Source organism: Schistocerca cancellata, chromosome 6, assembly GCF_023864275.1.
Source record: "Schistocerca cancellata isolate TAMUIC-IGC-003103 chromosome 6, iqSchCanc2.1, whole genome shotgun sequence".
Classification (NCBI taxonomy): domain Eukaryota; kingdom Metazoa; phylum Arthropoda; class Insecta; order Orthoptera; family Acrididae; genus Schistocerca; species Schistocerca cancellata.
In genome coordinates, this window is record NC_064631.1 from 594,278,284 (window position 1) to 594,305,561 (window position 27,278).

Here is a 27,278-nt window from a genome sequence, read left to right on the forward strand (position 1 = left end):
TTTAAATGGCCAGGAGAAGAGACACTGGAGTTAACTGTTGTGTATGATGTCCTGATTTGCTTGCAGTATTTGGTGCTATTACAACAATGCACAACATATTTAATAAATTTGTGAGTGTACTAAAATCTCTCAAATCTTAATTTTGGTATAATAATCAAACCAACCACAATAAGCTATGTTTCAGGGATGATATTCTGAATAACCGGTCAGCAATGGCACTTGGGAAAATTACAACAGTAGTTATTCAGTGTATAAAATTAAATGAGGAAATGAAAATTTTTGTGTATGTGATTAATTATGGGTAAAAGTAAAAGAAGATATTACACAATTATACATTATATTAATAGACTCAAAACAAATACATCAGCAAAAAGCGAAAAAGAAAAAGAGGCAACTTACCACTCAGAAATTTCTGGGTAAAGAAGAGTGTCATTCACATTGAACCTGACGGAAAATAAGCAACCTATTAGTAACATATAGGTTCTCACATTCTTCAGCACTGTAAATGACAAAAACAAAACTACAAAACAGCAAATATGGCGTTCCTCTTTCCTCAAATACAGATGTTGTGTATACAGGGATGAGGGATTGTTGCTGCATTTGCCTGATGGGAGATAGGACATGATACAAGACAGAATCAAGGTCTACAGAGGAAGGAGCATTAGGTGGATGCCAGTAAAAGTCAAAGAAGGGAATGCTGTCAACACACAGACTTGAGAGGGTGGAGCAGCAGCAGAAAACTGTGTGGTGTAATGGGCATAAGCAGAGATAACAGACATCAGATATACATCTACTACACATAATGACTGGTAGCCCTGCTATAGTTACTAAATGCTGTTGACATGTATGATACCACATATTATTAAAAACTATTGCCATAACTGTGAGTAACAACTACATCATTTATTTTCTTCAATATCTAATAATTATTTAGCCATATTTTCAATTCAACCAGTATAATGTTCAAATAGGGTCAAGATACCAAATGTGTGAAGTGTGACTTAACAACAAAACACACTAATTTCAGTTTTTTACAGGTGAGAGTGCTTTCTGTTTCTTATTCAGCAGTTAGTGAGTTGTGCAGGACTTCCTAACATAAATACCTAATACACAATGTTATTAACAACTTGCACATGTTATATAGTGCAGTGATAGGCAATGTGCTTCTCAAGTAGTGTAAAGGCTGTACAGTGAAATACCAATTTTAAATATTAAACTTAGATTGATTGCCTGATTGTCGTTTAGTCATGAATGTCTTCTGTGAACTATGATCGTTACGTGAGAGACAAGGGTTATCAGAGTAAACAGTGTATTTGTTTAATGATATGTTTTTCTGTTTCTAACAGAATTTAAAATTGCTGTTTCGTCCACAATATTTTGATAACTGGCATAGATAGCTGACATAACATCTACTTCAATTCTAGCTATTGCTATTGCTGAAGAAGACTTCTAAATCAGCAGTCGAAATATTAATCTCAAAAAGGTGATCATCAACTTGATAGGACATCTGAAAATCTCTCCTCAATCAATATGCTGATAAAAAAATCAGAAACTGTGTGTGTTGATTCACATTGTTCTTGATGAAGTATAAATGACAGATGAGCATGTAAAAATTTTGTTTTCACTGTAACTGTGACTGATATTCAGTTCTGAACTAGTGAAACTGCAGAATATGCACATAATTCAACACTACCAAACTTGGCACATGTATCACTTGCTGTCTGGAAAATTTGCTGTTGCAGTAAGACACCCCTATGGGTGAGTAAGGGGGTGAAAAGATTGATAATAAAGCATAACTCAGGAATTTGGATCATATTTTGTATATACATGAACACGACTCATTATTTGTATAAAAACACTGTGGGAGTAAGATACCACTACTAGAACTTGGTGTGGCGGTGATGACAAGAAGGTGTTACAGGCACAAATGTCAAACAATCTGTTGGTACTTCTTTCCCATAATTAGTTGGCTATGAATACTTTAAAAGTATGAAGTGCAATCTGTCTCGTGTGTGTTGTTCAATGTGTCAACCAAGCCGCAAGAATGAGTACTGCAAAAAGCCATAATTTTGTCAGTGTGTTACAAGCCAAAGATTAAACCATATGGCTGAATACCTCAGATACATTTAACATCCTCTCTGAAGTCGCACGGTTGAAAACAGTGGGCAATCAGACAGCTGCCAGAGTGAAATATATTTGACAGATGTGTATGCGGGTGTAACCGTGGGCCAGAAGCTAGTATGTAAGTCCATGAAATGTTGATCTGATGTCAGAAGCACACAAACAGGAGATTCATGAGGAGATATAGGGGGTTAAAGGAAGGTATATAAAAGAAACAATACAAGGCGTGTTCAGAAAATACGTGTACTGTGACCATAACAGACTGTCATTTCTCGAGGGTTGGCAACACTGTGTGTGTGTAGGGGGGGGGGGGGGGGGGGGGGGGGGCGTTGATCTCTTTATCAGAGCAATCACTGCAGGAACTCACATTGTAGTATCCAGCTATGTAAAAGACGTCGGGTATAAAATCCCACCATGTGCGAACCACATGCTGTGATCTGCTTCCTACTCATGGAAGGGATAACATTTACCAAAATTTTTCCTGAATCAAAATGGTTTACAGCAAAGGTATTGTGAACAGAACGGGTGTGGTTATGTGCTGTAGGAAATTTAGTGGAAGCAGAACAAATGATCATGACGAAATTGGGAAAATGGAAAAAGCTGAAGATAAATGAAATAAATCTTGATGAAGAAGACATGATGTACAAACAGCAAACTCCAGAGAAGAAGGGTTAAAGAGACACTGTTTCCACACATGCAGCTGAGGAAAGTTGGCATTTTGAAGGAAGTTGTCAAGTGCACTGCTACTGTTTTATAATGAATATTACTGTGATAATAACAACACAATACCCAAGGGCTTGGTGTTTAAATTTGGTCACAGCTGTCCTATATAATATGGTAAAAAAAGCATCACATTTATAAAAATAATAATGTAGAAATACGAGTATTTGTAGAGCACAGTTACTGGTCCAATTGAGAATGTTTATAAGCACTTATCTGCCAGTAAAAGGGAACACTGATTGAGAAACTGATGATGTGTCAGTTGATTGTAATGCAATATAACAACAAAGTACTTACACACTAATACCATCAAACATTGCAGCTCGATTGGTAAGACCGCTGTCAGAATTCACACCACTCTGAAACAAGAAATTTTATCAGTGTTAGCATTCCTTCACTGCATACAATAACATTTTTATTAAACGAAAAGAGGAAATAATACATGAAACATATATGTACGAGGCACTTTAATAATACAATAATGTCTCTCCCCCTTCCCATGTGTGTGCATTTACTCAAAGATTTTAATAATCACGTCCCAAAAATAGAGACATAACTAAATGAAGGCTCAAAATGACAAATATGCAATATGCCTGTTGTTGTTGTTGTTATGGTCTCCAGTCCAAATACTGGTTTGATGCAGCACCTCTCCATGCTACTCTATCCTGTGCAAGCCTCTTAATCTCTGAATAACTACTGCGACTTACATCCCTCTGAATCTGCTTAATGTATTCATCTCTTGGTCTCGTTCTACAATTTTTATTCCCCACACTTCCTTCCTTTACTAACTTGGTGATCTCTTGATGCCTCAGAATGTGTCCTACCAACTGATCCCTTCTTTTAGTCAGGTTGTACCATAAATTTCTCTTCTCCCCAAATCTATTCAGTACTTTCTCATTAGTTATGTGATCTACCCATCCAATCTTCAACATTCTTCTGTAGCACCACATTTCAAAAGTTTCTTTTGTCTTCTTGTCTAAATTGTTTATCATCTATGTTTCACTTCCATACATGGCTACCCTCCATACAAATACTTTCAGAAAATACTTCCTGATACTTAAATCTATACTCGATGTTAACAAGTTTCTGTTCTTCAGAAACGCTTTTCTTGCCGTTGCCGGTGTACATTTTATATCCTCCCTACTTCGACCATCATCAGTTATTTTGCTTGCCAAATAGCAAAACTCATTTCCTACTTTAAGTGTCTCGTTTCCTAATCTAATCCCCTCAGCATCACCTGATTTAATTCGACCACTTCCCATTATCCTCGCTTTGCTTTTGTTGATATTCATCTTACATACTCCTTTCAAGACACTGTCCATTCCATTCAACTGTTCTTCCAAGTCCTTTGCTGTCTCTGACAGAATTACGATGTCACTGGCAAACCTCAAAGTTTTTACTTCTTCCCCCTGGACTTTACTTCCTACTCCAGATTTTTCTTTTGTTTCCTTTACTGGTTGCTCAATATACAGATTGAATAACATCGGGGATAGGCTACAATCTGTCTCACTCCCTTCTCAACCACTGCTTCCCTTTCATGCTCCTCCACTCTTATAGCCACCATCTGGTTTCTGTACAAATTGTAAATAGCCTTTCGCTCCCTGCATTTTGCCCCTGCCACTTTTAGAATTTGAAAGAGAGTATTTCAATCAATATTGTCAAAAGCTTTCTCTAAGTCTACAAATGTTATAAACTTAGGTTTGTCTTTCCTTAACCTAATTTCTGCGAGAAGCCATACTGCCTCGCTTGTTCCTGCATTTCTCCAGAATCCAAACTGATCTTCCCCAAGGATGGCTTCTACCAGTTTTTCCATTCTTCTGTAAAGGATTCATGTTACTATTTTGCAGCTGTGACTTATTACGCCGGCAGTTCGGTAATTTTTACACCTGTCAGCACCTTCTTTCTTTGAAATTGGGATTATTATACTCTTCTTGCAACCTGAGGGCATTTTGCCTGTCTCATACTTCTTACTCACGAGATGGAAGAGTTTTGTCATGGCTGGCTCTCCCAAGCCTATCAGTAGCTCTAACGGAATGTTGTCTCCTCCCAGGGCCTTGTTTTGACTTAATTCTTTCAATGCTTTCTCAGATTCTTCACACAGTATCATACCTCCCTTATCTTCATCTACATCCTCTTCCCTTTCCATAACACTGCCCGCAAGTACATTTCCATTGTATAGCTCCTCTACAGCTTTCCTTTCTTTGCTTAGGACTTGTTTTCCATCTGAGCTCTTGATATTCATGCAGGTGGTTCTCTTTTCTCCAAACGTCTCTTTAATTTTCCTGTAGGCAGTATCTGTCTTAGCCCTAGTGAGATATGTTTCTACATCCTTACATTTGTCGTCTAGCCATTACTGCCTAGCCATTTTGCACTTCCTGTCAGTCTCATCTTTTAGGTGTTTGTATTTCCTTTCACCTTCTTCATTTATTGCATTTTTATATTTTCTCCTTTCCTCGATTAAATTCAATTCAATATCTCTTGTATTACCCAAGGATTTCTACTAGCCCTTGTCTTTTTACTTACTTGATCCTCTGCTGCCTTCACTGTTTCATCTCTGAAAGCTACGCATTCTTGCTCAATTGTATTCCTTTTCCCTGTTCTTGTGGATCGTCCCTAATACTTCCTCTGAAAGCTTCTACAAGCTCTGGTTCTTTCAGTTTCTCCAGGTTCCATATTCTTAAATTCCTGCCTTTTTGCAGTTTCTTCTGTTTTAATCTGCAGCATAACCAATAAACTGTGGTCAGAGTCCACATCTGCCCCTGGAAATGTCTTACTTTTTAAAATCTGGTCCCAAAATCTCTGTCTAACCATTATATAATATATCTGAAATTTTCTGGTGTCTCCCGGTCTCCTCTACGTATATAATATTCTCTCATGATTTTTAAACCAAGTGTTAGCAATGATTAAATTATGCTGTGTGCAAAATTCTATCAGACAGCTTCCTTTTTCATTCCTTTCCCCCAGTCCATATTCACCTACTACTTTTTCTTCTCTTCCTTTTCCTACAATGGAATTCCAGCCCCCATGACTATTAAATTTTCAGTTCCCTTAACCATCTGAATAATTTCTTTTATCTCATCATATATTTCCTCAATCTCCTCCTCATCCCTGGAGCTAGTTGGCTGTGGTGGGTGTGATCTTTGTTTTTATGCATTCACTATGCTGCTCGTAGTAGCTTCTCCATGTTCCTATTTTTTTTACTCATTATTAAACCTACTCCTGCATTACCCTTATTTAATTTTGTATTTATAACCCTGTATTCACTTGACCAGAAGTCCTGTTCCTCCTGCCACTGAACTTCACTGACTCCCACCACCTCTAAATTTAACCTACCCATTTCTGTTTTCAAATTTTCTAACCTGCCTGCCCAGTTAAGGATCTGACATACCACGCTCTGATCCGTAGAATGCCAGTTTTGTTTCTCCTGATAACAATGTCCTCCTGAGTAGTCCCTGCCCAGAGATCCGAATGGAGGACTGTTGTACCTTCAGAATATTTTCCCCACGAGGATGCTATCATCACTTAACCATACAGTACAGCTGCATGCCCTGGGGAAGAATTATGGCTGTAGTTTCCCCTTCCTTTCAGCCATTCACAGTACCAACACAGGAAGGCTATTTTGGTTCATGTTACAAGGCCAGATCAGTCAATCATCCAAATTGTTGCCCCTGTGACAAATGAAAAGGCTGCTGCCCCTCTTCAGGAACCACATATTTGTCTGGCCTCTCAACAGATACCCCTCCATTGTGGTTGCACCTATGGTATGGCTTTCTGTATTGCTGAGGCATACAAGCCTCCCCACCAACAGCAAGGTCCATGGTTCATGGGCAGAATATGCCTGTATCATAAATTACGTTATACTTTCACTGTTGGATAAAAGCCTCTTTAGACTTTTCCATGCGTCAGAGTCTTTACCAGTAAGAACCCTTGTTGCCCATGCGTGTCATTGAAGGTCATCTACCAATCTTCAATTACAACATCATCTCAGTCTTTTTTCTTTATCTCTGGGAATCCAGCAAAGAATTTGTTGGTCCACTGACCATCCAATCATCTGGATAGATGTTCTGCTCACTTCTTTTCATTTTCAATAGTTGTTTCTTCCACTCCATCTGTTTCCTGATCAATTTGCTTGTTGTCCTTTCCCTTTTTGCAATTCCCAGCATGCCTCTCTTCATTACTTGCCAAAAAACTCTAAGTTTTAGGATGCTTTTTGCATTTAAATTCCTTGTCTCACTGCCTTTAGTCGAAACTAGTATTACACAATGATTGTAACCTCTCTTTTTCAGACACTATAATTGAGTTTTGAAAATCTTCTTTAGTTCACCAAAGGCATTAATTTACTTACTTTTGTTATTAATCAGGCCAGATAAGGAAATACCACATCAAAAAACTATTGTCCTATATACTCAATATGATTCCATGCCTCCACTGTAAATTTGTGTGGCGGCCGGTGTGGCCGAGCGGTTCTAGGCGCTTCAGTCTGGAACCGCGCGACCACAGCCGTCGCAGGTTCGAATCCTGCCTCGGGCATGGATGTGTGTGGTGACCTTAGGTTAGTTAGGTTTAAGTAGTTCTAAGTTCTAGGGGACTGATGACCTCAGATGTTAAGTCCCATAGTGCTCAGAGCCATTTGAACCATTTGTAAATTTGTTTATGAGGTCGTTGTCGGTGCGAATTTCGATGGCCTCTCTAACAACACTGTCCCAGTATCTGGTACAGACGTCGAGATACTGGGACAGCGTTGTTAGAGAGGCCATCGAAATCTGCACCAATGAAGACCTCATAAACCGTGACTGTGGCTATAATCTTAGCAAGGCTTGGGAACCAGCGATTGGGCTAATCAAGAGTAAATCGAGCAAACGTATAGTTGTGACGACCACGGCGGACAGAGCCATCACTCCGACGTCATCTCAGATGCCGTCGCAATCTGTTCCACCGCGCGACCATGGCGCGGACAGCGGAGGGAGTGCGCCGCGGGCGGAGGGTATTTAAATCAGCCGCTGCCGCGACCAAACCCAGTTCCCTCTGAGCAGCCATAGCGTACGGATCTCCATGCCGGCACGTTCACAGGAGCTCAGTCCGTCAGTTCACCTGATGATGGTGACATGTATGATCGCCGAAATATTGTGCCCGTTGGACACTGTAGACCGGCAGTACACCCATGGATATTTTGATTAGATATGAAGATGGTCATTGTAGACATAAACCGGTAGTCTGATGACAAAAAAGCTTGTGACCACAGTTGTAAAGTAAACGAAATTTTGCCACTGTAGTTGAACTAGAGAGTATATAACAATGCAGAAATGTTTGGTTCAATCAAATAGAGTGGAAGCACTTGCGTGAAAATCTGCCATACATCAAAGGCCAACTCACCACATAATACAACCCACAGATGGTGGACAACAATGTTTTTCTCCAGGAGAGGTATCAACACTAGATGCAGCAGCAGCAGCAGCAGCAGCAGTCGTGTTACTGTCTCAGTAGTGACAATGTTCAGTGGTACTGCACTAAAACTACTGGACTGTGAGAATACATGAACTGTGCATTCAAAAAAGCAATGTTTTTCAACAATATGAAGTGTATGCAGTGCTAAATATTTTGTCTTGGACATAATATGCCTATCAACCAATAGTAAAAATGGTTCAAATGGCTCTGAGCACTATGGGACTCAACTACTGTGGTCATAAGTCCCCTAGAACTTAGAACTACTTAAACCTAACTAACCTAAGGACATCACACACATCCATGCCCGAGGCAGGATTCGAACCTGCGACTGTAGCGGTCGTGCGGTTCCAGACTGTAGCGCCTTTAACCACTCGGCCACTCCGGCCGGCCAACCAATAGTAAGAAAAGCATTTAATCACATGGTGGAATTTAAAACGCGACATAAAATTCATATGAGCATTGAACTGAATGTCTGTGTAGCTGCGCATGAATGTGATTATATACACACAGAATTTAATGAGCATAAAAAAAACAATTATTTGCCTTATGGCAAATGGTTATGATGAAAGAAGAATAGTCACATATCAACAACAGTGTATAAACAAGAGTAATAAAATTAATATCATTAAAAATTACAACATATAATTCCCAATTATGCAACTTACTGTACTTCCAAGTATTATTATTATTTATGAGACATAATTCCACATTGTTATTACACTGTGAGACATGCATAAAAGTATTCTGATTTAAAGCATGAGAATGGCTGTATCCAGCTTAACAGCATTGTGTTGTACAAAGATCAAGCTAAGCTTGTTGACAAGTTCTTCTTAAACTGCAAGTTATATCAGTAGAGCCACTATGTGGGCCATGGGTATTTTTCTTCTACTATAGAACAATTAAGTTACAACAGTAGTGCCATAAATGCACTTTATACTCAAAATCCTTAATAGTTTGACACATTGGTTCTTTTACAAGAGCCCTGTGGAATAACATTGTTCATGGGAACCAATCCTTATTTGGTGATATCCACATTTGACAGTATTGTGGTGAACATTGTCCTCGATCGAGAAAAAAATGTGTTTCTCCAGCTTCAATATAATATTTATGTCATCTTTTTTGGAGTCTACATTATTACTCTCCACATAGTTTACATGCAGTTGACAAAAATTATGGGCAGTCAGAATATAGTTTATGATCTTTTCTCATTTTTCACTCTCTGAAATGTTTACTTGCACACCAGTCAACTTTCACGTGTTCTTATTGCTCACAATAGGCAAGCTCTAAAACACACACATACAGTACAGCAGCTATTTTGTTAGCTACCTGGAAGTGACTGGCAGAGAGTACAGTGTAGCACCTTTTTTTAATGCTATTTGTAGCATTTCTGCAGTTATCCACACAGTTAAATATACACAGTCCACTCCATAGTTATAAATTGTAGCTCCTAGTCTAACAATACAATGTTCTTTAGCCAGAGAAGATGTAAAAGTTTATATCATCCATGTATCAGGGCACTTTATAAAACTGATAAAATGCATACCAGTAGTTTTGATCGCTCCTGGTCTTCTGATTTGACATGTATATCTTTACTCTACAACTGGAGCTCATCCACATTATACAGTCTTACCTCTGTTTGCAATAACATTACCATTTCCCTGGTAGTCTTCTTCTTGCACACAGAAGTCTTGGTGTGATGTTAGGTAATCGCAAATCTCTATTTTGTTAAAGATCCTAGTAAGATAACCATAAGCTAACAGTCATCTACATGAAGTTGTTACAATAGTCCTCACAGGTCCATTATAACATTCATTTTAACATCAGCCAATTACACTTCACATATGGTATTTCCTCAAAATTGTTTCCCGTGCTTCCTTGGTAATTTTTTCCAACAGGCCTCTTGCTGCCACCGTTTTGCTATCATGTAGGATAAATGGTAGTTTCACATTGACATCATGTCTATTGAATATATAGTGTTTTCTCTATTAAATATAGGAATATTTTTTCATCCCTGTCTTATATATAGTGCCCAGAGGTTCTGCCACAAATCCCAATTACTTCCTCTATATTGCTTTTTTGTAAATGTGATTGATTTTGTAATCATTACATGTAGCTGAAGGAAAGAGGTCATGATGACACAAATCTTATGTCTCTAACTGTTTTTTGTATGATACTTGTAGCCTGGATATAATGGAAATAGGTCTGCATTCATCTCCTGAATCAATGTTGTTATGCAGTTCAACACATGATGTGCAAGACATGGGGCTAGCTCATGCTAAATAGAGAACACATGAGGTGAGGCAAGCGTCTTCACTGGCTGGTCATTAGCTATTATGCAACCTCCAGACAAACTAAGTAAAGCTGGATTCTTTTATACAGGTAATGAAGATCAAACTGATTGTTTCCACTATGGCGAAGGGTTGAAAGGTTGGGAAGAAATGCACAATCCTTGGGTTGAACATGCTGTATAGTTTTCCAAGCATTTGCTTGTGATTGTTACAATGGGTGAAGATTTGGTAGATAATATTTGTCAGGACAAAGAAGTAATAATTACTGCAAAGGCTGGGTCTAACATTAATCTTCCATCAGAACAGCAAGCAAGTGTGAGAGCTTTTAACAATGATTGTCTGAGTAAAATTGACTTCCCGGAAGAAATAGGAGTATTATGCATACATATTGACATATTGCTGCTTGTGTTAAATGTCAGCATGCTCTGTGATTTCATTTCCAAAAATACTGTGTGCATAATATGTGATGGTGACATATCCTTAAGAAAGAATCAGTGTCTTTGCAAAGGGATTGTGTCAAATCTGATGTTGAATGGTACAAAAATGTGGCGCAGTTGCTACAACAATGACATCAGAAATGGCAAATAATAATTTGTGTTAGAATAAAAAAGGCTAGTTTATGGTCTCAGATCTATTGGTAAAGGGATGGATCCAGGCAAACCCTTATGTGCATTACTTGACATTCCAAATCCACCTGCAAAATTTTTGACTTACAATAATATTATTGGAACAGTTACTGCTGAAGTTTGTAACATTTCTATGAAAGAAGCACCTGAAGAAGCACTCAAGGAACATGATGACAGTGAAAGTGGTGGTACCTGTGCATATTTTGATGACAGCTGGCAGGAACATGGCCACACTTCACTGAATGATAGTGTGGCAGCTACATCAATTGAAACTTCCTGGCAGATTTAAACTGTGTGCCCGACCGAGACTCGAACTCGGGACCTTTGCCTTTCGCGGGCAAGTGCTCTACCATCTGAGCTACCGAAGCACGACTCACGCCCGGTACTCACAGCTTTACTTCTGCCAGTATCTCGTCTCCTACCTTCCAAACTTTACAGAAGCTCTCCTGCGAGCTTGACAGGGACCAAGAGAAGAAAAGAAGATCAGTATGATTCAGATGATGATCAGTATGGTACAGGAAAATATAGGTAAGTAATCCTCAAATTCTCATCAATAACCATACTAAAATTGCAATACTAAACTTTAAATTGATTTTTCTAAAAACTACGTTTTTGTCTTTCAGGTACTATTATTTTCTAAACTAATTGGGTTACAAATACGAAATTTTGTCAATTTTTTACTCCGGATGGTATAAGTTATACAAGTAAACTGTGAGCGACAAACTGTTTTATAGTAATTAATGTATTGAAGAAGTGAAATTTTATTAATGAAAGAATAAAAAAATTCTTCAAATCCATTCGAGATATTTTGTTCATTTTACTTGCAAATGTAGGCACATATCTTTATAAATCTTTATAAATCTTTATAAATTCAATAAAAATTTCACTGTTTTAACACTTATAGTCTTTTGGAGTGCACCGAGCCAAAGGGTGAAATAGCCTGGCAGAACGAGGATAAAAATTGCCTTTCGTTTCCCTTTAAATGAAGACTGTGATAGTATTATATACCTAATGTAGAAATTATATGATAAGAGAGAGATTATAAGCATGTACAGGTGTGTACAGAGAATCATTTTTTCCTCTATCAGTACATGAGACTGGAACCTGGAGAAAAAAATAATAGTGTTACAATGTACCCTCCACCATGCACTATACAGTGGCCTGTGGAGGAAGTGTTTATATTGATGCAGACTGCTTGCAGACAATGCCATTGTCTATAAGAAGATAGCTGTTTCAGAAGATAGTAGCGAGTTGCACAGAATCGATAAGAAAATAGAAAGTACTCCAAAAAATCAGTGAGGAAAGAAACTTATGGAAAACACTGACAAGAAGACGGGGTAGGATTATCTAGCAGACACCAAATGACAGAACTCAACTATTTCGTGTAACTGACAGATCTCAAAAACTGGTATTAACTGAGAATTCTAGAGATATTCTACAGCACCCTACTTATAATTCCCATAGAGAATGCAACAACATTATTAGATGGATTACAATGCACACAAAAGCATTCTTCCCAAGTTCAATGCACAAATAAAATGGGAAAGAGATACAATGGGAAGCAGCCTCTGATAGGCACCTCAAAGTGATTTACAAAGTATGGATGTACAGAGAAAATGTAATCTCCATCCACAGTTTCTGGTGGGATCACTAGTACCAGTCACTGTGTCACCCTCCACCAAAGGCATCACTGGATGGAGTATGGAGGGGCATGGATTCAGCACACCCCTCTCCCAGCCGTTGTCACTTTTCATGAGCTGGAGCTGCTACTACCCAGTCAAGTAGCTCTTCAGCTGGTGTCACGAGGCTGAGTGGACTCCCTTCCAATCCTCCCACCAAGGGAAAATCCCTGGCAGTACCGGCAAATGAACCCCAATCCTCCAAATACAGCCAGCTCTGCTGATCATTGGGTTACAAGACATGGGTGGATCTGGAGTACATGTAGATGATGATGATGATGATGATGATGGCGGTTGTGATTATGATACTGAAGCTGGTTTGCTCATACCTAGAGAGAAAGTGTCAAACAAAAAAGTGGTGTTTGCATATTCTTAGAGAGTCAAATTTGAAAAAAAGGGACTCGATGATCTCCACCAGCATTATCGTTAGTAGTAACAAACTGCATTTAACATATCTGTACGAGTAATACTAATTTTCTCGAAGAAATTCTCACCATACAATAGTGCGCCACGAGGCGATGTTTGGGTCAGGTCAAACTGTGATGCACAGGGACAGAGCCTCAAGACTTTCGCCTCACAATAATCCTACTGTTCCTCGTGAGATAGGTCGTTGTCCATGATAGTCCTTCATAAGAGAAGGAGGTCAACAGCGTTGCCTCGTTGAATACAACTGTTTTCATAAGAACACTGCTGTTAAGCAACATCAGACAGGGCCAGTACTTGGATGGGGAACTGGAAACCGCCTGGGTACAGGGTGAAGCAGTGGCCGCATAAGCTAACTAGTCACCAGACTTTGTGCCAATGCTCTCGATTTAATTCCAAACCTCTCCACAGCGCCTCAGGCCGTGAGAGCATATGACACGGTCGATGACGATTTGTCCGTCCGACGGGGGCATTAAGTTCGGCGACGACCTCGGTACTACTCGACAGAGTAGACCACGCGCCGGCACCGGGTTTCACCGTCTCCCTTTTCTCATCATCATCGTCATCATCATCATCGTCATCCAACGCAAACACGATGCCACACTACACTCACCCATTTACAGTCACCTACACTTAGCAGACGCACTTAAAAACACATAGCACTCACAATTCACCAAGGAAATGTACCACTGTGTGCGGAGGACATAAAAAAAACCATTCCAATGAGGCAGCTGAACTTTCCCTTCAGGGACTCCCAGCCAACAATGCCATACGACTTTATTTTTTATAAGAGTAGGACATAGCTGGGAAACTAGAAAACTGAGTGAGCCTGGAACAGCGGTCTAACACACAGATTCAATCAGCGAAGAATGTTTATTTTATAACGTATTTGCTTGAAACAATAGTATTACAAGGCACTACGATGCTTTGTCAGATTTATTTGTCAAGCAACGTCTCCTGCCTGGTCATTAATCAGCTAAAGAACGGTCGGTTTCCCTTAAACTCTGTGGAACTCGGAAGGACAGTGCCTGCCGTGAGTATTAACTGTGCGTTTACAGCCGATGAATACGAGTGAAGCTCACGGAATCGCGCCGACGCAGACAATAAGCGTGGGAGGGTCGGCAGATCAGTCCGTGGCCCCGTTTGCGAGGCCGACCGGCGGTCAGCGGCGCAGGTTTGGGCTTCTTCCGTCCCTGACATCCTTCTGATGGACGGCCGGCCGACAGGTGTCACCTCGTGGGCGGCCGTCGTCTGCTGTCTGCTAACAACGCCCTTGTCCCTCCAGCCCGTCCCCACAGCAGTTTCTGAGACGAATCTCGGGATCTGCCACCACATCATTACACTAACATTATGACCACCTGCCTAACAGCTTATTTTTACATCTTTGCAACGAAATACATCACTGATTCTGCGTCTCAGGTGTCCGACAGTTTGTCAAGGTGTGTTGCGTTAGATGCCTATGCACAGGTCACGTAATTCGCGTAAATGACGGGCCGCTGATTTGTGAACAAAATGATGGCGCCCGGTACCGAGCCAGATGGATTCCACAGGATTTACATCAGATTAATGTAGTCGCCGAGACAGTTCACTATATGCTTCTCAAACCACTGTAGCACTGTTCTGGCTGCGAGACTCGGACAGTTAAGTTGCTGACAGATGACATCGCCGTCGGGGAAGACATCGAGCATGAAGTGATGCAGGTGGTTCGCGGCTGTCAGCGCGTCTTCGACTACTACCACAGGTCCCGTGCAAGCGCAGCAGAATGTCTCCCATAGCACAACACTGCTCCCCCCAGCCTGGCGTCCGTGGCGCGCTGCATGTTTCGAGATGCCGTTCACCTCGGTGCCGACGTTTGGAGAGATGAGCAACGACCTAGTGTAGCAAAAATGTGATTCACCGACACATTTCCACTGATCGACGGTCGAATGCCGATAGCCCCTTACCTACTGCAGTTGTAATTGACGAATTTGTTGTGGGAACATGTGAACACGTAGGGGTGGTCTGCTTTCTGGGCTCCACCTTCAACAATGTACGATGAACGTTGTGCTCCGAAACACTCGTGTAGACACCACTACTGTGCTCTTTTGGCAGATATTCCACACATTACCATCTATCCTACTTTACAGAGCAGATAAGCTCCAGAACCCTACGTTCTGTGAGGAGTCGTAGACGTCCAACCACTTAGTGCCTATTTGTAGTTTCACTGTCCTTCTTTCGGTAGATGCTCACGACAATAGCATGTGAACATTCCACCAGCTTCGCCGTTTTTCGGATACTTGTTCACAGGCTCTGCGTAATAATAATTTGCCCTTTGTTAAAGTCGATCATCTCAGTGGATTCCCCATTTGCAGCCCATATCTTCGCTAGGGTTATCCCCCGTCCGTGTCTGCTCCGCTTACATACTTTCGTTATGGTGTTATGTGCCCACAACCCCAGGCGGCACCCAACGTCGCCATGGGCAGTGGTCATAAAGGTTTATCAGTGTATGTTCTCTCTATTTGCATCACGTGTCATTTAATCCGATAGGTTCCATATAAGCACTCTCTGGAGAGTCACGCTAATACCGCCTCTGCCTCTGATAAAGACTTCAATTTCCAGCTGAAGCCACTCATAGATGGTTAGATGAAGTAGAGCCACAAATTTACCAGGATGTAGATTATTATGTTCCAAATAAACCCAAGACATTTTCTACATAGATTTCCACTGTAGCATAAAACACGTATATGGCCACCACTATTGAACACATTCAAATGGTACTCTTCCACGTAGACTCCGTCTTGTCACTTCACGCCAACAACGGCGTGTGTGGTTTTTCGACGCCATGATACGCCGACAGTCTCAGACGAGTTCGCACTAGTTATGGTGTTACAAGGTCAAGCGAATGGTATGCACGGTGCTGTTAAATAATGCAAGCAAATCCGCTGTGTTCATGGTATATGGTTCAGTGGTTTTTCGTCGTGGTATAGAACTCTCTTCTGTACACCGGCTCCACACGTGGATCAATTTCGTAGTATCATCCCCTGTATAATAAGAAGAACCCATTTCCTAGAGATGTAACTCAAACTCAACTGAACTCAACTCTTGCGCTGGTACTGCACTGTTTTATGTTTTTCAGCCACTTGCTTGTTGGGTTGTAGGTCTCTTCCCTCGTCAAATTTGTCACTCAGTCATCGCTCATCCCCCAAGAGAGAGTTCTGCTGGACCTTAATGTATGCCATTTCTCCAAAATTTGTTGCACTTGTTGATGGTACAGAATTTTATACTTTACCTGATACTGTATTCAGCCAGCCTATTCTTTATGGGTCCTGTAAATTTCACAAACGTTTGTGTAGATCAAGTGGCTGCACACTCGTAAGCCACACAGAGCCATGATTTCGGGAGCAGTGATCAGGCAGATCAATGTTTCCCTCGTTTTTATATTCTCTATGATATGGTCATCATTATATTCCTGTACAAGTAATCATTTCCCCCCCCACCCCACCCCACCTCATGAGCCATGGACCTCGGCGTTGGTAGGGTGACTTTCGTGCCTCAGCGATACAGACAACCGTACCGTAGGTGCAACCACAACGGAGGGGTATCTGTTGAGAGACCACACAAACGTGTGGTTCCTGAAGAGGGGCAGCAGCCTTTTCAATAGTTGCAGGGGCAACAGTTTGGATGATTGACTGATCTGGTCTTGTAAAATTAACCAAAACGGCCTTGCTGTGTTGGTACTGCGAACTACAGCAAGGGGAAACTACAGCCGTAATTTTTGCCGAGGGCATGCAGCTTTACTGAATGGTTAAATGATGATGGCGTCCTCTTGGATAAAATATTCCAGAGGCAAAATAGTCCCCCATTCGGATCTCCGGCCAAGATAGATACGAAGCCCACGCCTACCACAGTAGTACAAGTTTATATGCCAACTAGCTATGCAGATGACGAAGAGATTGATGTAATATATGATGAGATAAAAGAAGTTATTCAGATAGTGAAGGGAGACGAAAATTTAGCAGTCATGGCTGACTGGAATTCGATAGTAGGAAAAGGAAGAGAAGGAAACGTAGTAGGTGAATATGGATTGGGGGTAAGATATGAAAGAGGAAGCCGTCTGGCAGAATTCTGCACAGGGCATAACATAATCATAGCTAACACTTGGTTCAAGAATCATAAAAGAAGGTTGTATAGATGGAAGATGGCTGAAGTTACTGGAATGTTTCAGATAGATTATATAATGGTAAGACAAAGATTTAGGAACCAGGTTTTAAATTGTAAGACATTTCCAGGGGCAGATGTGCACTCTGACCACAATCTATTGGTTATGAACTGTAGAGTAAAACTCAAGAAATTGCAAAAAGGTGGGAATTTAAGGAGATGGGACCTGGATAAACTGAAACAACCAGAGGTTGTACAGAGTTTCAGAAAGCGCGTTAGGGAACGATCGACATAATTGGGGGAAGGAAATACAGTAGAAGAAGAATGGGTAGCTTTGAGGGATGAAGTAGTGAAGACAGCAGAGGATCAAGTAGATAAAAAAACGAGAGCTAATAGAAATACTTGGATAACAGAAGATAAATTGAATTGATGAAAGGAGAAAATATAAAAATGCAGTGAATGAAGCAGGCAAAAAAGAATACCAACGTCTCAAAAATGAGATCGACAGGAAGTGCAAAATGGCTAAGCAGCGATGGCTAGAGGACAAATGTTAGGATGTAGAGGCTTATCTCATGAGGGGTAACATAGATACTGCCTACAGGAAAATTAAAGACTCCTTTTGAGAAAGAACCACTTGCATGAATATCAAGAGCTCAGACGGAAACCTGTTTCTAAGCAAGGAAGGGAAAGCAGAAAGGTGGAAGGAGTATATAGAGGGTCTATACAAGGGCGATGTACTTGATGACAATATTACGGAAACGGAAGAGGATGTAGATAATGAAATGGGAGATATGAAACTGCGTGAAGAGTTTGACAGAGCATTGAAAGACCTAAGTCGGAACAAGGCCCCGGGAGTAGATAACATTCCATTAGAACCACTGACGGTCTTGGGAGAGCCAGGCCTAACAAAACTCTACCATCTAGTGAGCACGATGTATGAGACAGGCGAAATACCTTCAGACTTTAAGAAGAATATAATAATTCCAATCCCAAAGAAAGCAGGTGTTGACAGATGTGAAAATTACCGGACTATCAGTTTAATAAATCACGGCTGCGAAATACTAACACGAATTCTTTACAGACGAATGGAAAAACTGATAGAAGCCGACCTCGGGGAAGATCAGTTTGGATTCCGTAGAAATGTTGGAACACTTGAGGCAATACTGACCCTACCAACTATCTTAGAAGATAGATTAAGGAAAGACAAGCCAACACTTCTAGCATTTCTAGACTTAGAGAAAGCTTTTGGCAATGTTGACTGGAATACGCTCGTTCAAATTCTGAAGGTGGCAGGGGTCAAACACAGGGAGCGAAAGGCTATTTACAATTTGTACAGAAACCAGACGGCTGTTATCAGAGTAGATGGGCATGAAAGGGCAGCAGTGGTTGGGAAGGGAGCGAGACAGGATTGTAGCTTAACCCCGATGTTACTCAATCTGTATATTGAGCAAGCAGTAAAGGAAACAAAAGAAAAATTTAGAGTAGGAATTAAAATCCATGGAGCAGAAATAAAAACTTTGAGGCTCGCCGATGACAATGTAATTCTGTCAGAGACAACAAAGGACTTGGAAGAGCAGTTGAACGGAATGGACAGTGTCTTGAAAGGAGGACAGATGAACATCAACAAAAGCAAAACAAGGATAATGGAATGGAGTCGAGTTAACTCGGGTGATACTGGGGGAATTAGATTAGGAAATGAGACAATTAAGGTAGCAAAGGAGTTTTGCTATTTGGGGAGCAAAATAACTGATGATGGTCGAAGTAGAGAGGATATAAAATGTAGACTGGCTATGGCAAGGAAAGCGTTTCTGAAGAAGAGAAATTTGTTAACATCAAGTATAGATTGAAGTGTTAGGAAGTCGATTCTGAAAGTATTTGTATGGAGTGTAGCCATGTATGGAAGTGAAACGTGGACGATAAATAGTTTAGACAAGAAGTGAATAGTTGTTGTTGTTGTTGTGGTCTTCAGTCCTGAGACTGGTTTGATACAGCTCTCCACGCTACTCTATCCTGTGCAAGCTTCTTCATCTCCCAGTACGTACTGCAGCCTACATCCCTCTGAATCTGCTTAGTGTATTCATCTCTTCGTCTCCCTCTACTATTTTAACCCCCACGCTGCCCTCCAATACTAAATTGGTGATCCCTTGATGCCTCAGAACATGTCCTAGCAACCGATCCCTTCTTCTAGTCAAGTTGTGCCACAAACTACTCTTCTCCCCAATCCTATTCAGTACCTCCTCATTAGTTATGTGATCTACCCATCTAATCTTCAGCATTCCTCTGTAGCACCACATTACGAAAGCTTCTATTCTCTTGTTGTCCAAACTAGTTATCGTCCATGTTTCACTTCCATACATGGCTACACTCCATACAAATGCTTTCAGAAACTACTTTCTGATACTTAAATCTATACTCGATGTTAAGAAATTTCTCTTCTTCAGAAACGCTTTCCTTGCCATAGCCAACCAACATTTCATATCCTCTCTACTTCGAACATCATCAGTTATTTTGCTCCCCAAATAGCAAAACTCCTTTACTACTTTAAGTGTCTCATTTCCTAATCTAATTCCCTCAGCATCACCCAACTTAATTCGACTACATTCCATTATCCTCGTTTTCCTTTTGTTATGTTCATCTTATATCCTCTTTTCAAGACACTGTCCATTCCGTTCAACTGCTCTTCCAAGTCCTTTGCTTTCTCTGATAGAATTACAATGTCATCGGCGAACCTCAAAGTTTTTATTTCTTCTCCATGAATTTTAATACCTACTCCGAATTGTTCTTCTGTTTCCTTTACTGCTTGCTCAATATACAGATTGAATAACATCGGGGAGAGGCTACAACCCTGTCTTACTCCTTTCCCAAGCGCTGCTTCCCTTTCAGGTCCCTCGACTCTTATAACTGCCATCTGGTTTCTGTACAAATTGTAAATAGCCTTTCGCTCCCTGTATTTTACCCCTGCCACCTTCAGAATTTGAAAGAGTATTCCAGTCAACATTATCAAAAGCTTTCTCTAAGTCTAGAAATGCTAGAAACGTAGGTTTGCCTTTTCTTAATCTAGCTTCTAAAATAAGTCGTAGGGTCAGTATTGCCTCACGTGTTCCCATATTTCTACGGAATCCAAACTGATCTTCCCCAAGGTCGGCTTCTACCAGATTTTCCATTCGTCTGTAAAGAACTCGCGTTAGTATTTTGCAGCCGTTACTTATTAAACTGATAGTTCTTTAATTTTCACATCTGTCAACGCCTGCTTTCTTTGGGATTGAAATTATTATATTCTTCTTGAAGTCTGAGGGTACTTCCCCTGTCTCATACATTTTGTCCACCAGATGGTAGAGTTTTGTCAGGACTGGCTCTCCCGAGGCTTTCAGTAGTTCTGATGGAATGTTGTCTACTCCCGGGGCCTTGTTTCGACTTAGGTCTTTCAGTGCTCTGTCAAACTCTTCACGCAGTATCATATCTCCCATTTCATCTTCATCTACATCCTATTCCATTTCCATAACATTGCCCTCAAGTACATCGCCCTTGTATAGTCCCTCTATATACTCCATCCACCTTTCTGCTTTCCCTTCTTTGCTTACAACTGGGTTCCCATCTGAGCTCTTGATATTCATACAAGTCGTTCTCTTTTCTCCAAAGGTCTTTTATTTTCCTGTAGGCAGTATCTATCTTACGCCTAGTGAGAGAAGCCTCTACATCCTTACATTTGTCCTCTAGCCATGCCTGCTTAGCCATTTTGCACTTCCTGTCGATTTCATTTTTGAGACGTTTGTATTCCCTTTTGCCTGCTTCATTTACTGCATTTTTATATTTTCTCCTTTCGTCAATTAAATTCAATATTCCTTCTGTCACCCAAGGATTTCTACTAGCCCTCGTCTTTTTACCTACTTGATCCTCTGCTGCCTTCACTACTTCATTCCTCAAAGCTACCCATTCTTCTTCTACTGTACTTCTTTCCCCCATTCCTGTCAATTGTTCCCTTATGCTCTCCCTGAAACTCTGTACAACCTCTGGTTTAGTCAGTTTATCCACCTTAAATTCCCACCTTTTTGCAGTTTCTTCAGTTGTAATCTACAGTTCATAACCAATAGATTGTGGTCAGAGTCCACATCTGCCCCTGGAAATGTCTTACAATTTAAAACCTGGTTCCTAAATCTCTGTCTTATCATTATATAATCTATCTGATATCTTTTAGTATAGAAGCTTTCGAAATGTGGTACTACAGAAGAATGCTGAAGATTAGATGGGTAGATCACATAACTAACGAGGAGGTATTGAATAGAATTGGGGAGAAGAGAAATTTGTGGCACAACTTGACTAGAAGAAGGGATCGGTTGGTTGGACAAGTTATGGGGCATCAAGGGATCACCAATTTATCACTGGAGGGCAGCGTGGAGGGTAAAAATCGTAGAGGGAGACCAAGAAATGAATACACTAAGCAGATTCAGAAGGATGTAGGTTGCAGTAGGTATTGGGAGATGAAGAAGCTTGCACAGGATAGAGTAGCATGGAGAGCTGCATCAAACCAGTCTCTGGACTGAAGACCACAACAACAACAGTAATCATATGAGAAACAAAACTGAGTATGTGACGTATGTACAGACTATGTTTGTGATGAATCGTGGCAGTGGGGCCCTTGTGGTGACCAGTTATGTCCATGCTGCTTGCGAGGAGCAATTTATGGACCTTTTGGATGCTCGGAGATTGATGATGCTGTGGAAGGTCGAATAGTGGAAAGTGAATCGTAAGCTTCAAAAGTGTTGTATACTCTACAGAGCAGATATCTGCTGCCTGCTACGGTTGAAGAGAGTGTCGGTCTTCAATGCTCCAGGTCGATAACGAGGAGGTCCGCGTGTCCCAGAATCAGTTACGAATGATATAAAAGGTCGGCCAGCAGCAGATTAGGGAGTCACTATTCAACTTCTGTACCTAGTATCCAGAGGGCAGTGACGCTATGCAGCACCACCTGATGGAACAAAAGACATTTCAATTTTGAGAAGACGGTGATACATTCTGGTGGACACAGAGCAACTGCAATCTAAGTAGTGTTTTAAAGTATTCATTAGAATAGTACTGCACAGAGACTTCCTGTCTCTATCTCAAAGAGTTCGAACAGAGGAACTTCAGTGAACAGCAGGAGAAATCACTGCTCGGTACTTGTCTCTTGTACGTTAGGCCAAGCGGCCCTTGAGTAACTGTCAGTTAGTTCAGAGTGCTGATGATTGATTAGTTAGGCAAAGTGGCCAATTGTCAGCAGACCTAGTGAAAGTGCAAGAACTCGTCTCTGACAGAGATTCTTCCTCATAATTATTGATAGCATTTGACATGCTGATGAAGGGTTTTGGTCAACATCTCACTAAGCAAATGTGTTTGTCAGAACAATAAATTTATAAAAGAAAGATTAGTAACGAGGTACTTCAACAACACATTCCTGCCAACTCCGCGAGAGTTACCAATATTCTGTAACCTAAGCCCCTCCAACTTAGGTGATTTACTCCCTCTCATCTCCGCTATAACGGTTGAAAAAAAGAAAAAGATCACACTGAACCCACATTGTCGTTAACGTCCTGATTGCGCCACGCAGGTCACACCGAGTCGAGTTTGGACCCAGTGGCAGAAGCAAGTGAAGAGGGGGAGTGTCAGACTGTGAAAATGAAGGATATAGGGTCACTATGCGCATGGAGTTCACATTTCTAGGTATCCAGATTTTCGCCATCCCTCACAGCTACAATACTAACCTTGTTATTGTCGTCGTCGCCTTCAGTCTGAAGACTGGTATGATGCAGCTTTCCACGCTAGTCTATCCTGTAAAGCCTGTTTATTTCAGCATAACTACTGCAATTCCAGCCTCTTGAAACTGCCGGCCGTTTACTGTTCTTAACACCAACTCTCACTTTCCTCAGGTACCAAATTAACTAATCTTTAGGGCCTCAGGATGTGCGCTGTTCTTGCATTTGGCGCACTTAAACACGTAGGTCACGACAACTACTAATATCACGTTAGTATTACAATTATAATTATAGTAGATACAGGACATCTAGAGTGTAAAATACAGCTGTAAGTTCGCCAAGTTCCATCTTTTTCCTCAGTCAATACTAACAACAGCCCTCCAAGGGGAGCACAAGCTCTACATCTTCCGAGCCAGATTGAATTTTCCGCTTACGTTACATCTTTTTGAGATCAGGTACTACAAAGCTCCTTAATAGCTAAGTAGAGCTATTATTACTGTGCTCTTGTAAACCATACTGTACTTACGAATTGTGATTGTATGTTACCATTTATGCAGTATTGTTGAAACTAAGGATGTTCACTGTGTTTTACTAACGGAATGTACAGTCACTCATAGTACCTAGACGACAAGTCATAGCATTCTTGCATGAAATAAATACGTAAATATATAAATGTGGACTCATGTTTTGCCATTACTTCAGCAACTTATCACACAACCTTCCTAATGTTTTCTCGGCAGATACTAAACTGGAACGCACGGACTGCAAGTAACGCCTTGCCGGCCACGTTGATGGCGCACGCTATGTGGACACAGCACCCTCTCGCTGTAGGAAAATACCAGAGTATCTGGCCTCAGACGCCCGTTAAACCCCTCCCTGCGCTGTCTCCTTGACTTCAACAAACACGAGGCAATAACATCAAATGTCCGGAAAGAACAGATTCAAGAATGGTTGTGTTGTCGTTCTCGGCATTTCCCTGTGCTAAAAGTGAAGCGGGGCACACAGCTAGCAAACGATCTGCTCCCATTCCTGACTGCAGGTGCGGCTTTCACTGTCCAATTGGTGACTTGCCAAACAATGACGAAAGGTTGATGCAAAACGACGCGTGCTTTTAGTAAGAACAAGCACAGACGAATTGACGTGGATGTTATTGGGATCTGCAAATGCGATAATCGTAGAAATTGCTGGAATCCTTTAATACGGCATCATTGTATACTATTAAAAATCACCAGATGTGATAACTATCCCAACAATGGAACTAGCACCATCAGGTGGATCAAATTCTACACATATCACAATTAAAAAACTTGTGTTTGGATTAATGTAGGGCACGGAAAAGGTTCAAAGGAAAGCCACAAGACTCGACACAGGTTTTTGTTAGTTAACGTGAGTATGATACAGAAATTTTCAAAGACACTGATGTGAGAGACGTTACAAGAAAAACGACATATATCACAGGTTCTCAAGCGACAGATTTTACTCGCCCCCCCCTCCCCCCCCCCCCCCCACACACACACACACTTCCTCCAGTCCAGTATGAAACTGACAATGACTTGATGCCTCAGGTTCAAATGGCTCTGAGCACTATGGGACTTAACTTCTAAGGTCATCAGTCCCCTAGAACTTAGAACTACTTAAACCTAACTAACCTAAGGACATCACACACATCCATGCCCGAGGCAGGATTCGAACCTGCGACCGTAGCGGCCGCGCGGTTCCAGACTGTAGCGCCTTTAACCGCTTGGCCACCACGGTCGGCCAAACTTGATGCCTCAGAATGTCTCCTTGTCTCCTATCAACCCACCTCCTCTTGTCCCTCAAACTGAGCCACAAACTTCTTTTCTCCCCAAATTGATTCAATATCTGCCCATTAATTACGCGATCTACCTATCTAATCTTCAGCATTCTTCTGTAGCACAACTTTTGTCTGAATTGCTTATCGTACTCGTTTCACTTCAGTACAAGGCTACACTCCAGAAAATTATCTTCAGAAAGACTTCATAATACTTAAATTTATATTTGATCTTACACATTCCTCTTTTTCAGAAACGCTTTGCTTGCTGCATCAGCATCAATTTTATGTTCTCTCTACTTCGGCCATCGTCACTTATTTTACTGCCCAAATAGCAAAACTCGTCTGCTAGTTTTAATATCTCATTTTCAGTCTAATTCTCTCAGCATCACTCGATCCAATTCGACCACATTCCATTACCTTTCTTTTAGCCGTACTTGGTTGATGCTCATCTTGTTACCTCTTATCACGACACTATCCATTTCGTTAAATGTTCTTCCAAGTCCTTCGCTTTCTTTAACAGAATTACAACGTCACTGGTAAACCTCAAAGTTTTTATTCCTTCTCCAAAGCTTCCGTTTCCTTTACTGCTTGCTAAATGTACAGGTTGAATAACGTCAGAGATATGCTACAACACTTTCTCACTCCCTTTTTAACCACCAGTTAGTTGTGGGTTATCGAACTAAACAGTGAGGTCATCGGTTCCTTCGGTCCACGGGTCCAGGTGGAGTTTGGAACGTCGGCCAGGAACGTCTTCTGATGAGAGCACTTAGGAGAGGTAAGATCGAACCACTGAAGGCAATACTGATGCTAGAGCTGAGAAATAAGTTACGGAGAAATAGAAGGATCGGGTCCTTACGTAGGTCAGAGCAGACCCCCGCCAGCCCGATAAAGGACGAAGACAGTAAAAGAGCAAAAACGCCTTCTAGTCGGAAGATACAGAACAGTAAAAGTGAAAAAGCTAAGAAGCTAATGAACATCAGTTGGACAGTCAATAACAAAAGCAAAATAAGAGAAACAGGTAAGCCAGCAGGTTGTTGCGTTCAGGCAGCAGGCGAATGTTCCCAGGGCTCTCCATGCGACGGCAGCTGCCTCATCCACAGAAGTTCCACCCATAATCCATTACAGTCAAGGTGTTAAACAGCGCCCATTCAATAGAGTGCTGCTCCTAAAATGGAAAACAGGGTGCGGCAGATAAACAGGCAAATCCCATCTAAAAGCAATTAAAACGCAGTAAAAGTCGGATGAAACAGGCAACTGGCACAGCAGGTCGATGGTACACCGGACCCAGCATGCAGCAAGAGACGCCCCAACTACAATCACTCCATCACCGGCCCAAAGGTAGTTTAAAACCTTATATCTGAGAATAAAGCCCACTTTCACAGAGATCTCGGAAAACCAACTGTCCGTAAATCTTCCGCCAATATTAGACGGAAAGAATTAGAAAGATCGTGCTTATGATGGAGGGCCAGAAGGAGGATGCATTCCAACAGGGCATACGCTGCTCTTTGCAAGGGTCCGCACCCACAACGTGGGGGTGGCTCGTAACGTAACATAAAACTATGGGTTAGTCTGGTGTGACCGATGCGGAGGCGACATGGGGTGGTGGATTTCTTGCGCGACGAAAGGAAAGAGGAGCGCCGAGCAGCAGTTTTCTGCTTGTTAGTGCGGAGTTATCAGAGGGAACAGTAGCCCAGCATATTTTGTTCCATCTGCGAGTGAGCAGAGGTCTTACTGGCTCCCTAAAATCCGCACCTGGGATCGTCAGAGTAAATATGGGGCGAGCAATTGCTTCCCTAGCCGAACAGTCGGCCAGTTCTTTCACTGGAATACCCAGATGACTTGCAACCCAGAGGAAGACAAGTGAGTAGGCAGTACGATTAAGATCAGGGAGAAGGTCAGAATCACAGATGTCACAGGCTGACAACAATAACAGTGATCAATGGCCTGGAGACTGCTCATACACTCACTGCAACTTAGAACGCGGTCTTGGGAGGCTTGTTCAAAACAATATAAGGCGCTGTTAATGGTTATGAGGTCAGATTGGTATGGACTGAACAAGTCACTGGTACTTTTGTGCAGAAATACTGCCTCTACAGCTTCTGAACAGCGTGTTGCAAGGCATCCCAGATATGCTCAATAATGTTCATGTCTGCAGAGTTTGGTGGCCAGCGGAAGTGTTTAAGCCCAGAATAGTGTTCCTGGAGCTACTCTGTAGCAATTCTGGACGTGTGGGGTGTCGAATTGTCCTGCTGGGGTTGGCCAAGTCCGTCGGAATGCACAATGGACATGAATGGATGTAGGTGATCAGACAGGAT

At 41.4% G+C, this 27,278-nt stretch overlaps 1 protein-coding gene across 2 annotated transcripts in view; it reads right to left on the reverse strand.

The window, feature by feature from the left end:
- LOC126088618 (xaa-Pro dipeptidase) overlaps positions 1 to 27,278 on the reverse strand; it is an 884,445-nt gene that overhangs the window by 75,948 nt on the left and 781,219 nt on the right. For both annotated transcript variants that reach the window (XM_049906848.1, XM_049906847.1), the window contains exons 5-6: positions 3,139 to 3,200; positions 400 to 444 (exon numbers count right to left, since the gene is read on the reverse strand). In XM_049906848.1, coding sequence (XP_049762805.1) covers positions 400 to 444; positions 3,139 to 3,200 — 107 coding nt within the window. The remainder of the gene's footprint in view (positions 1 to 399; positions 445 to 3,138; positions 3,201 to 27,278) is intronic.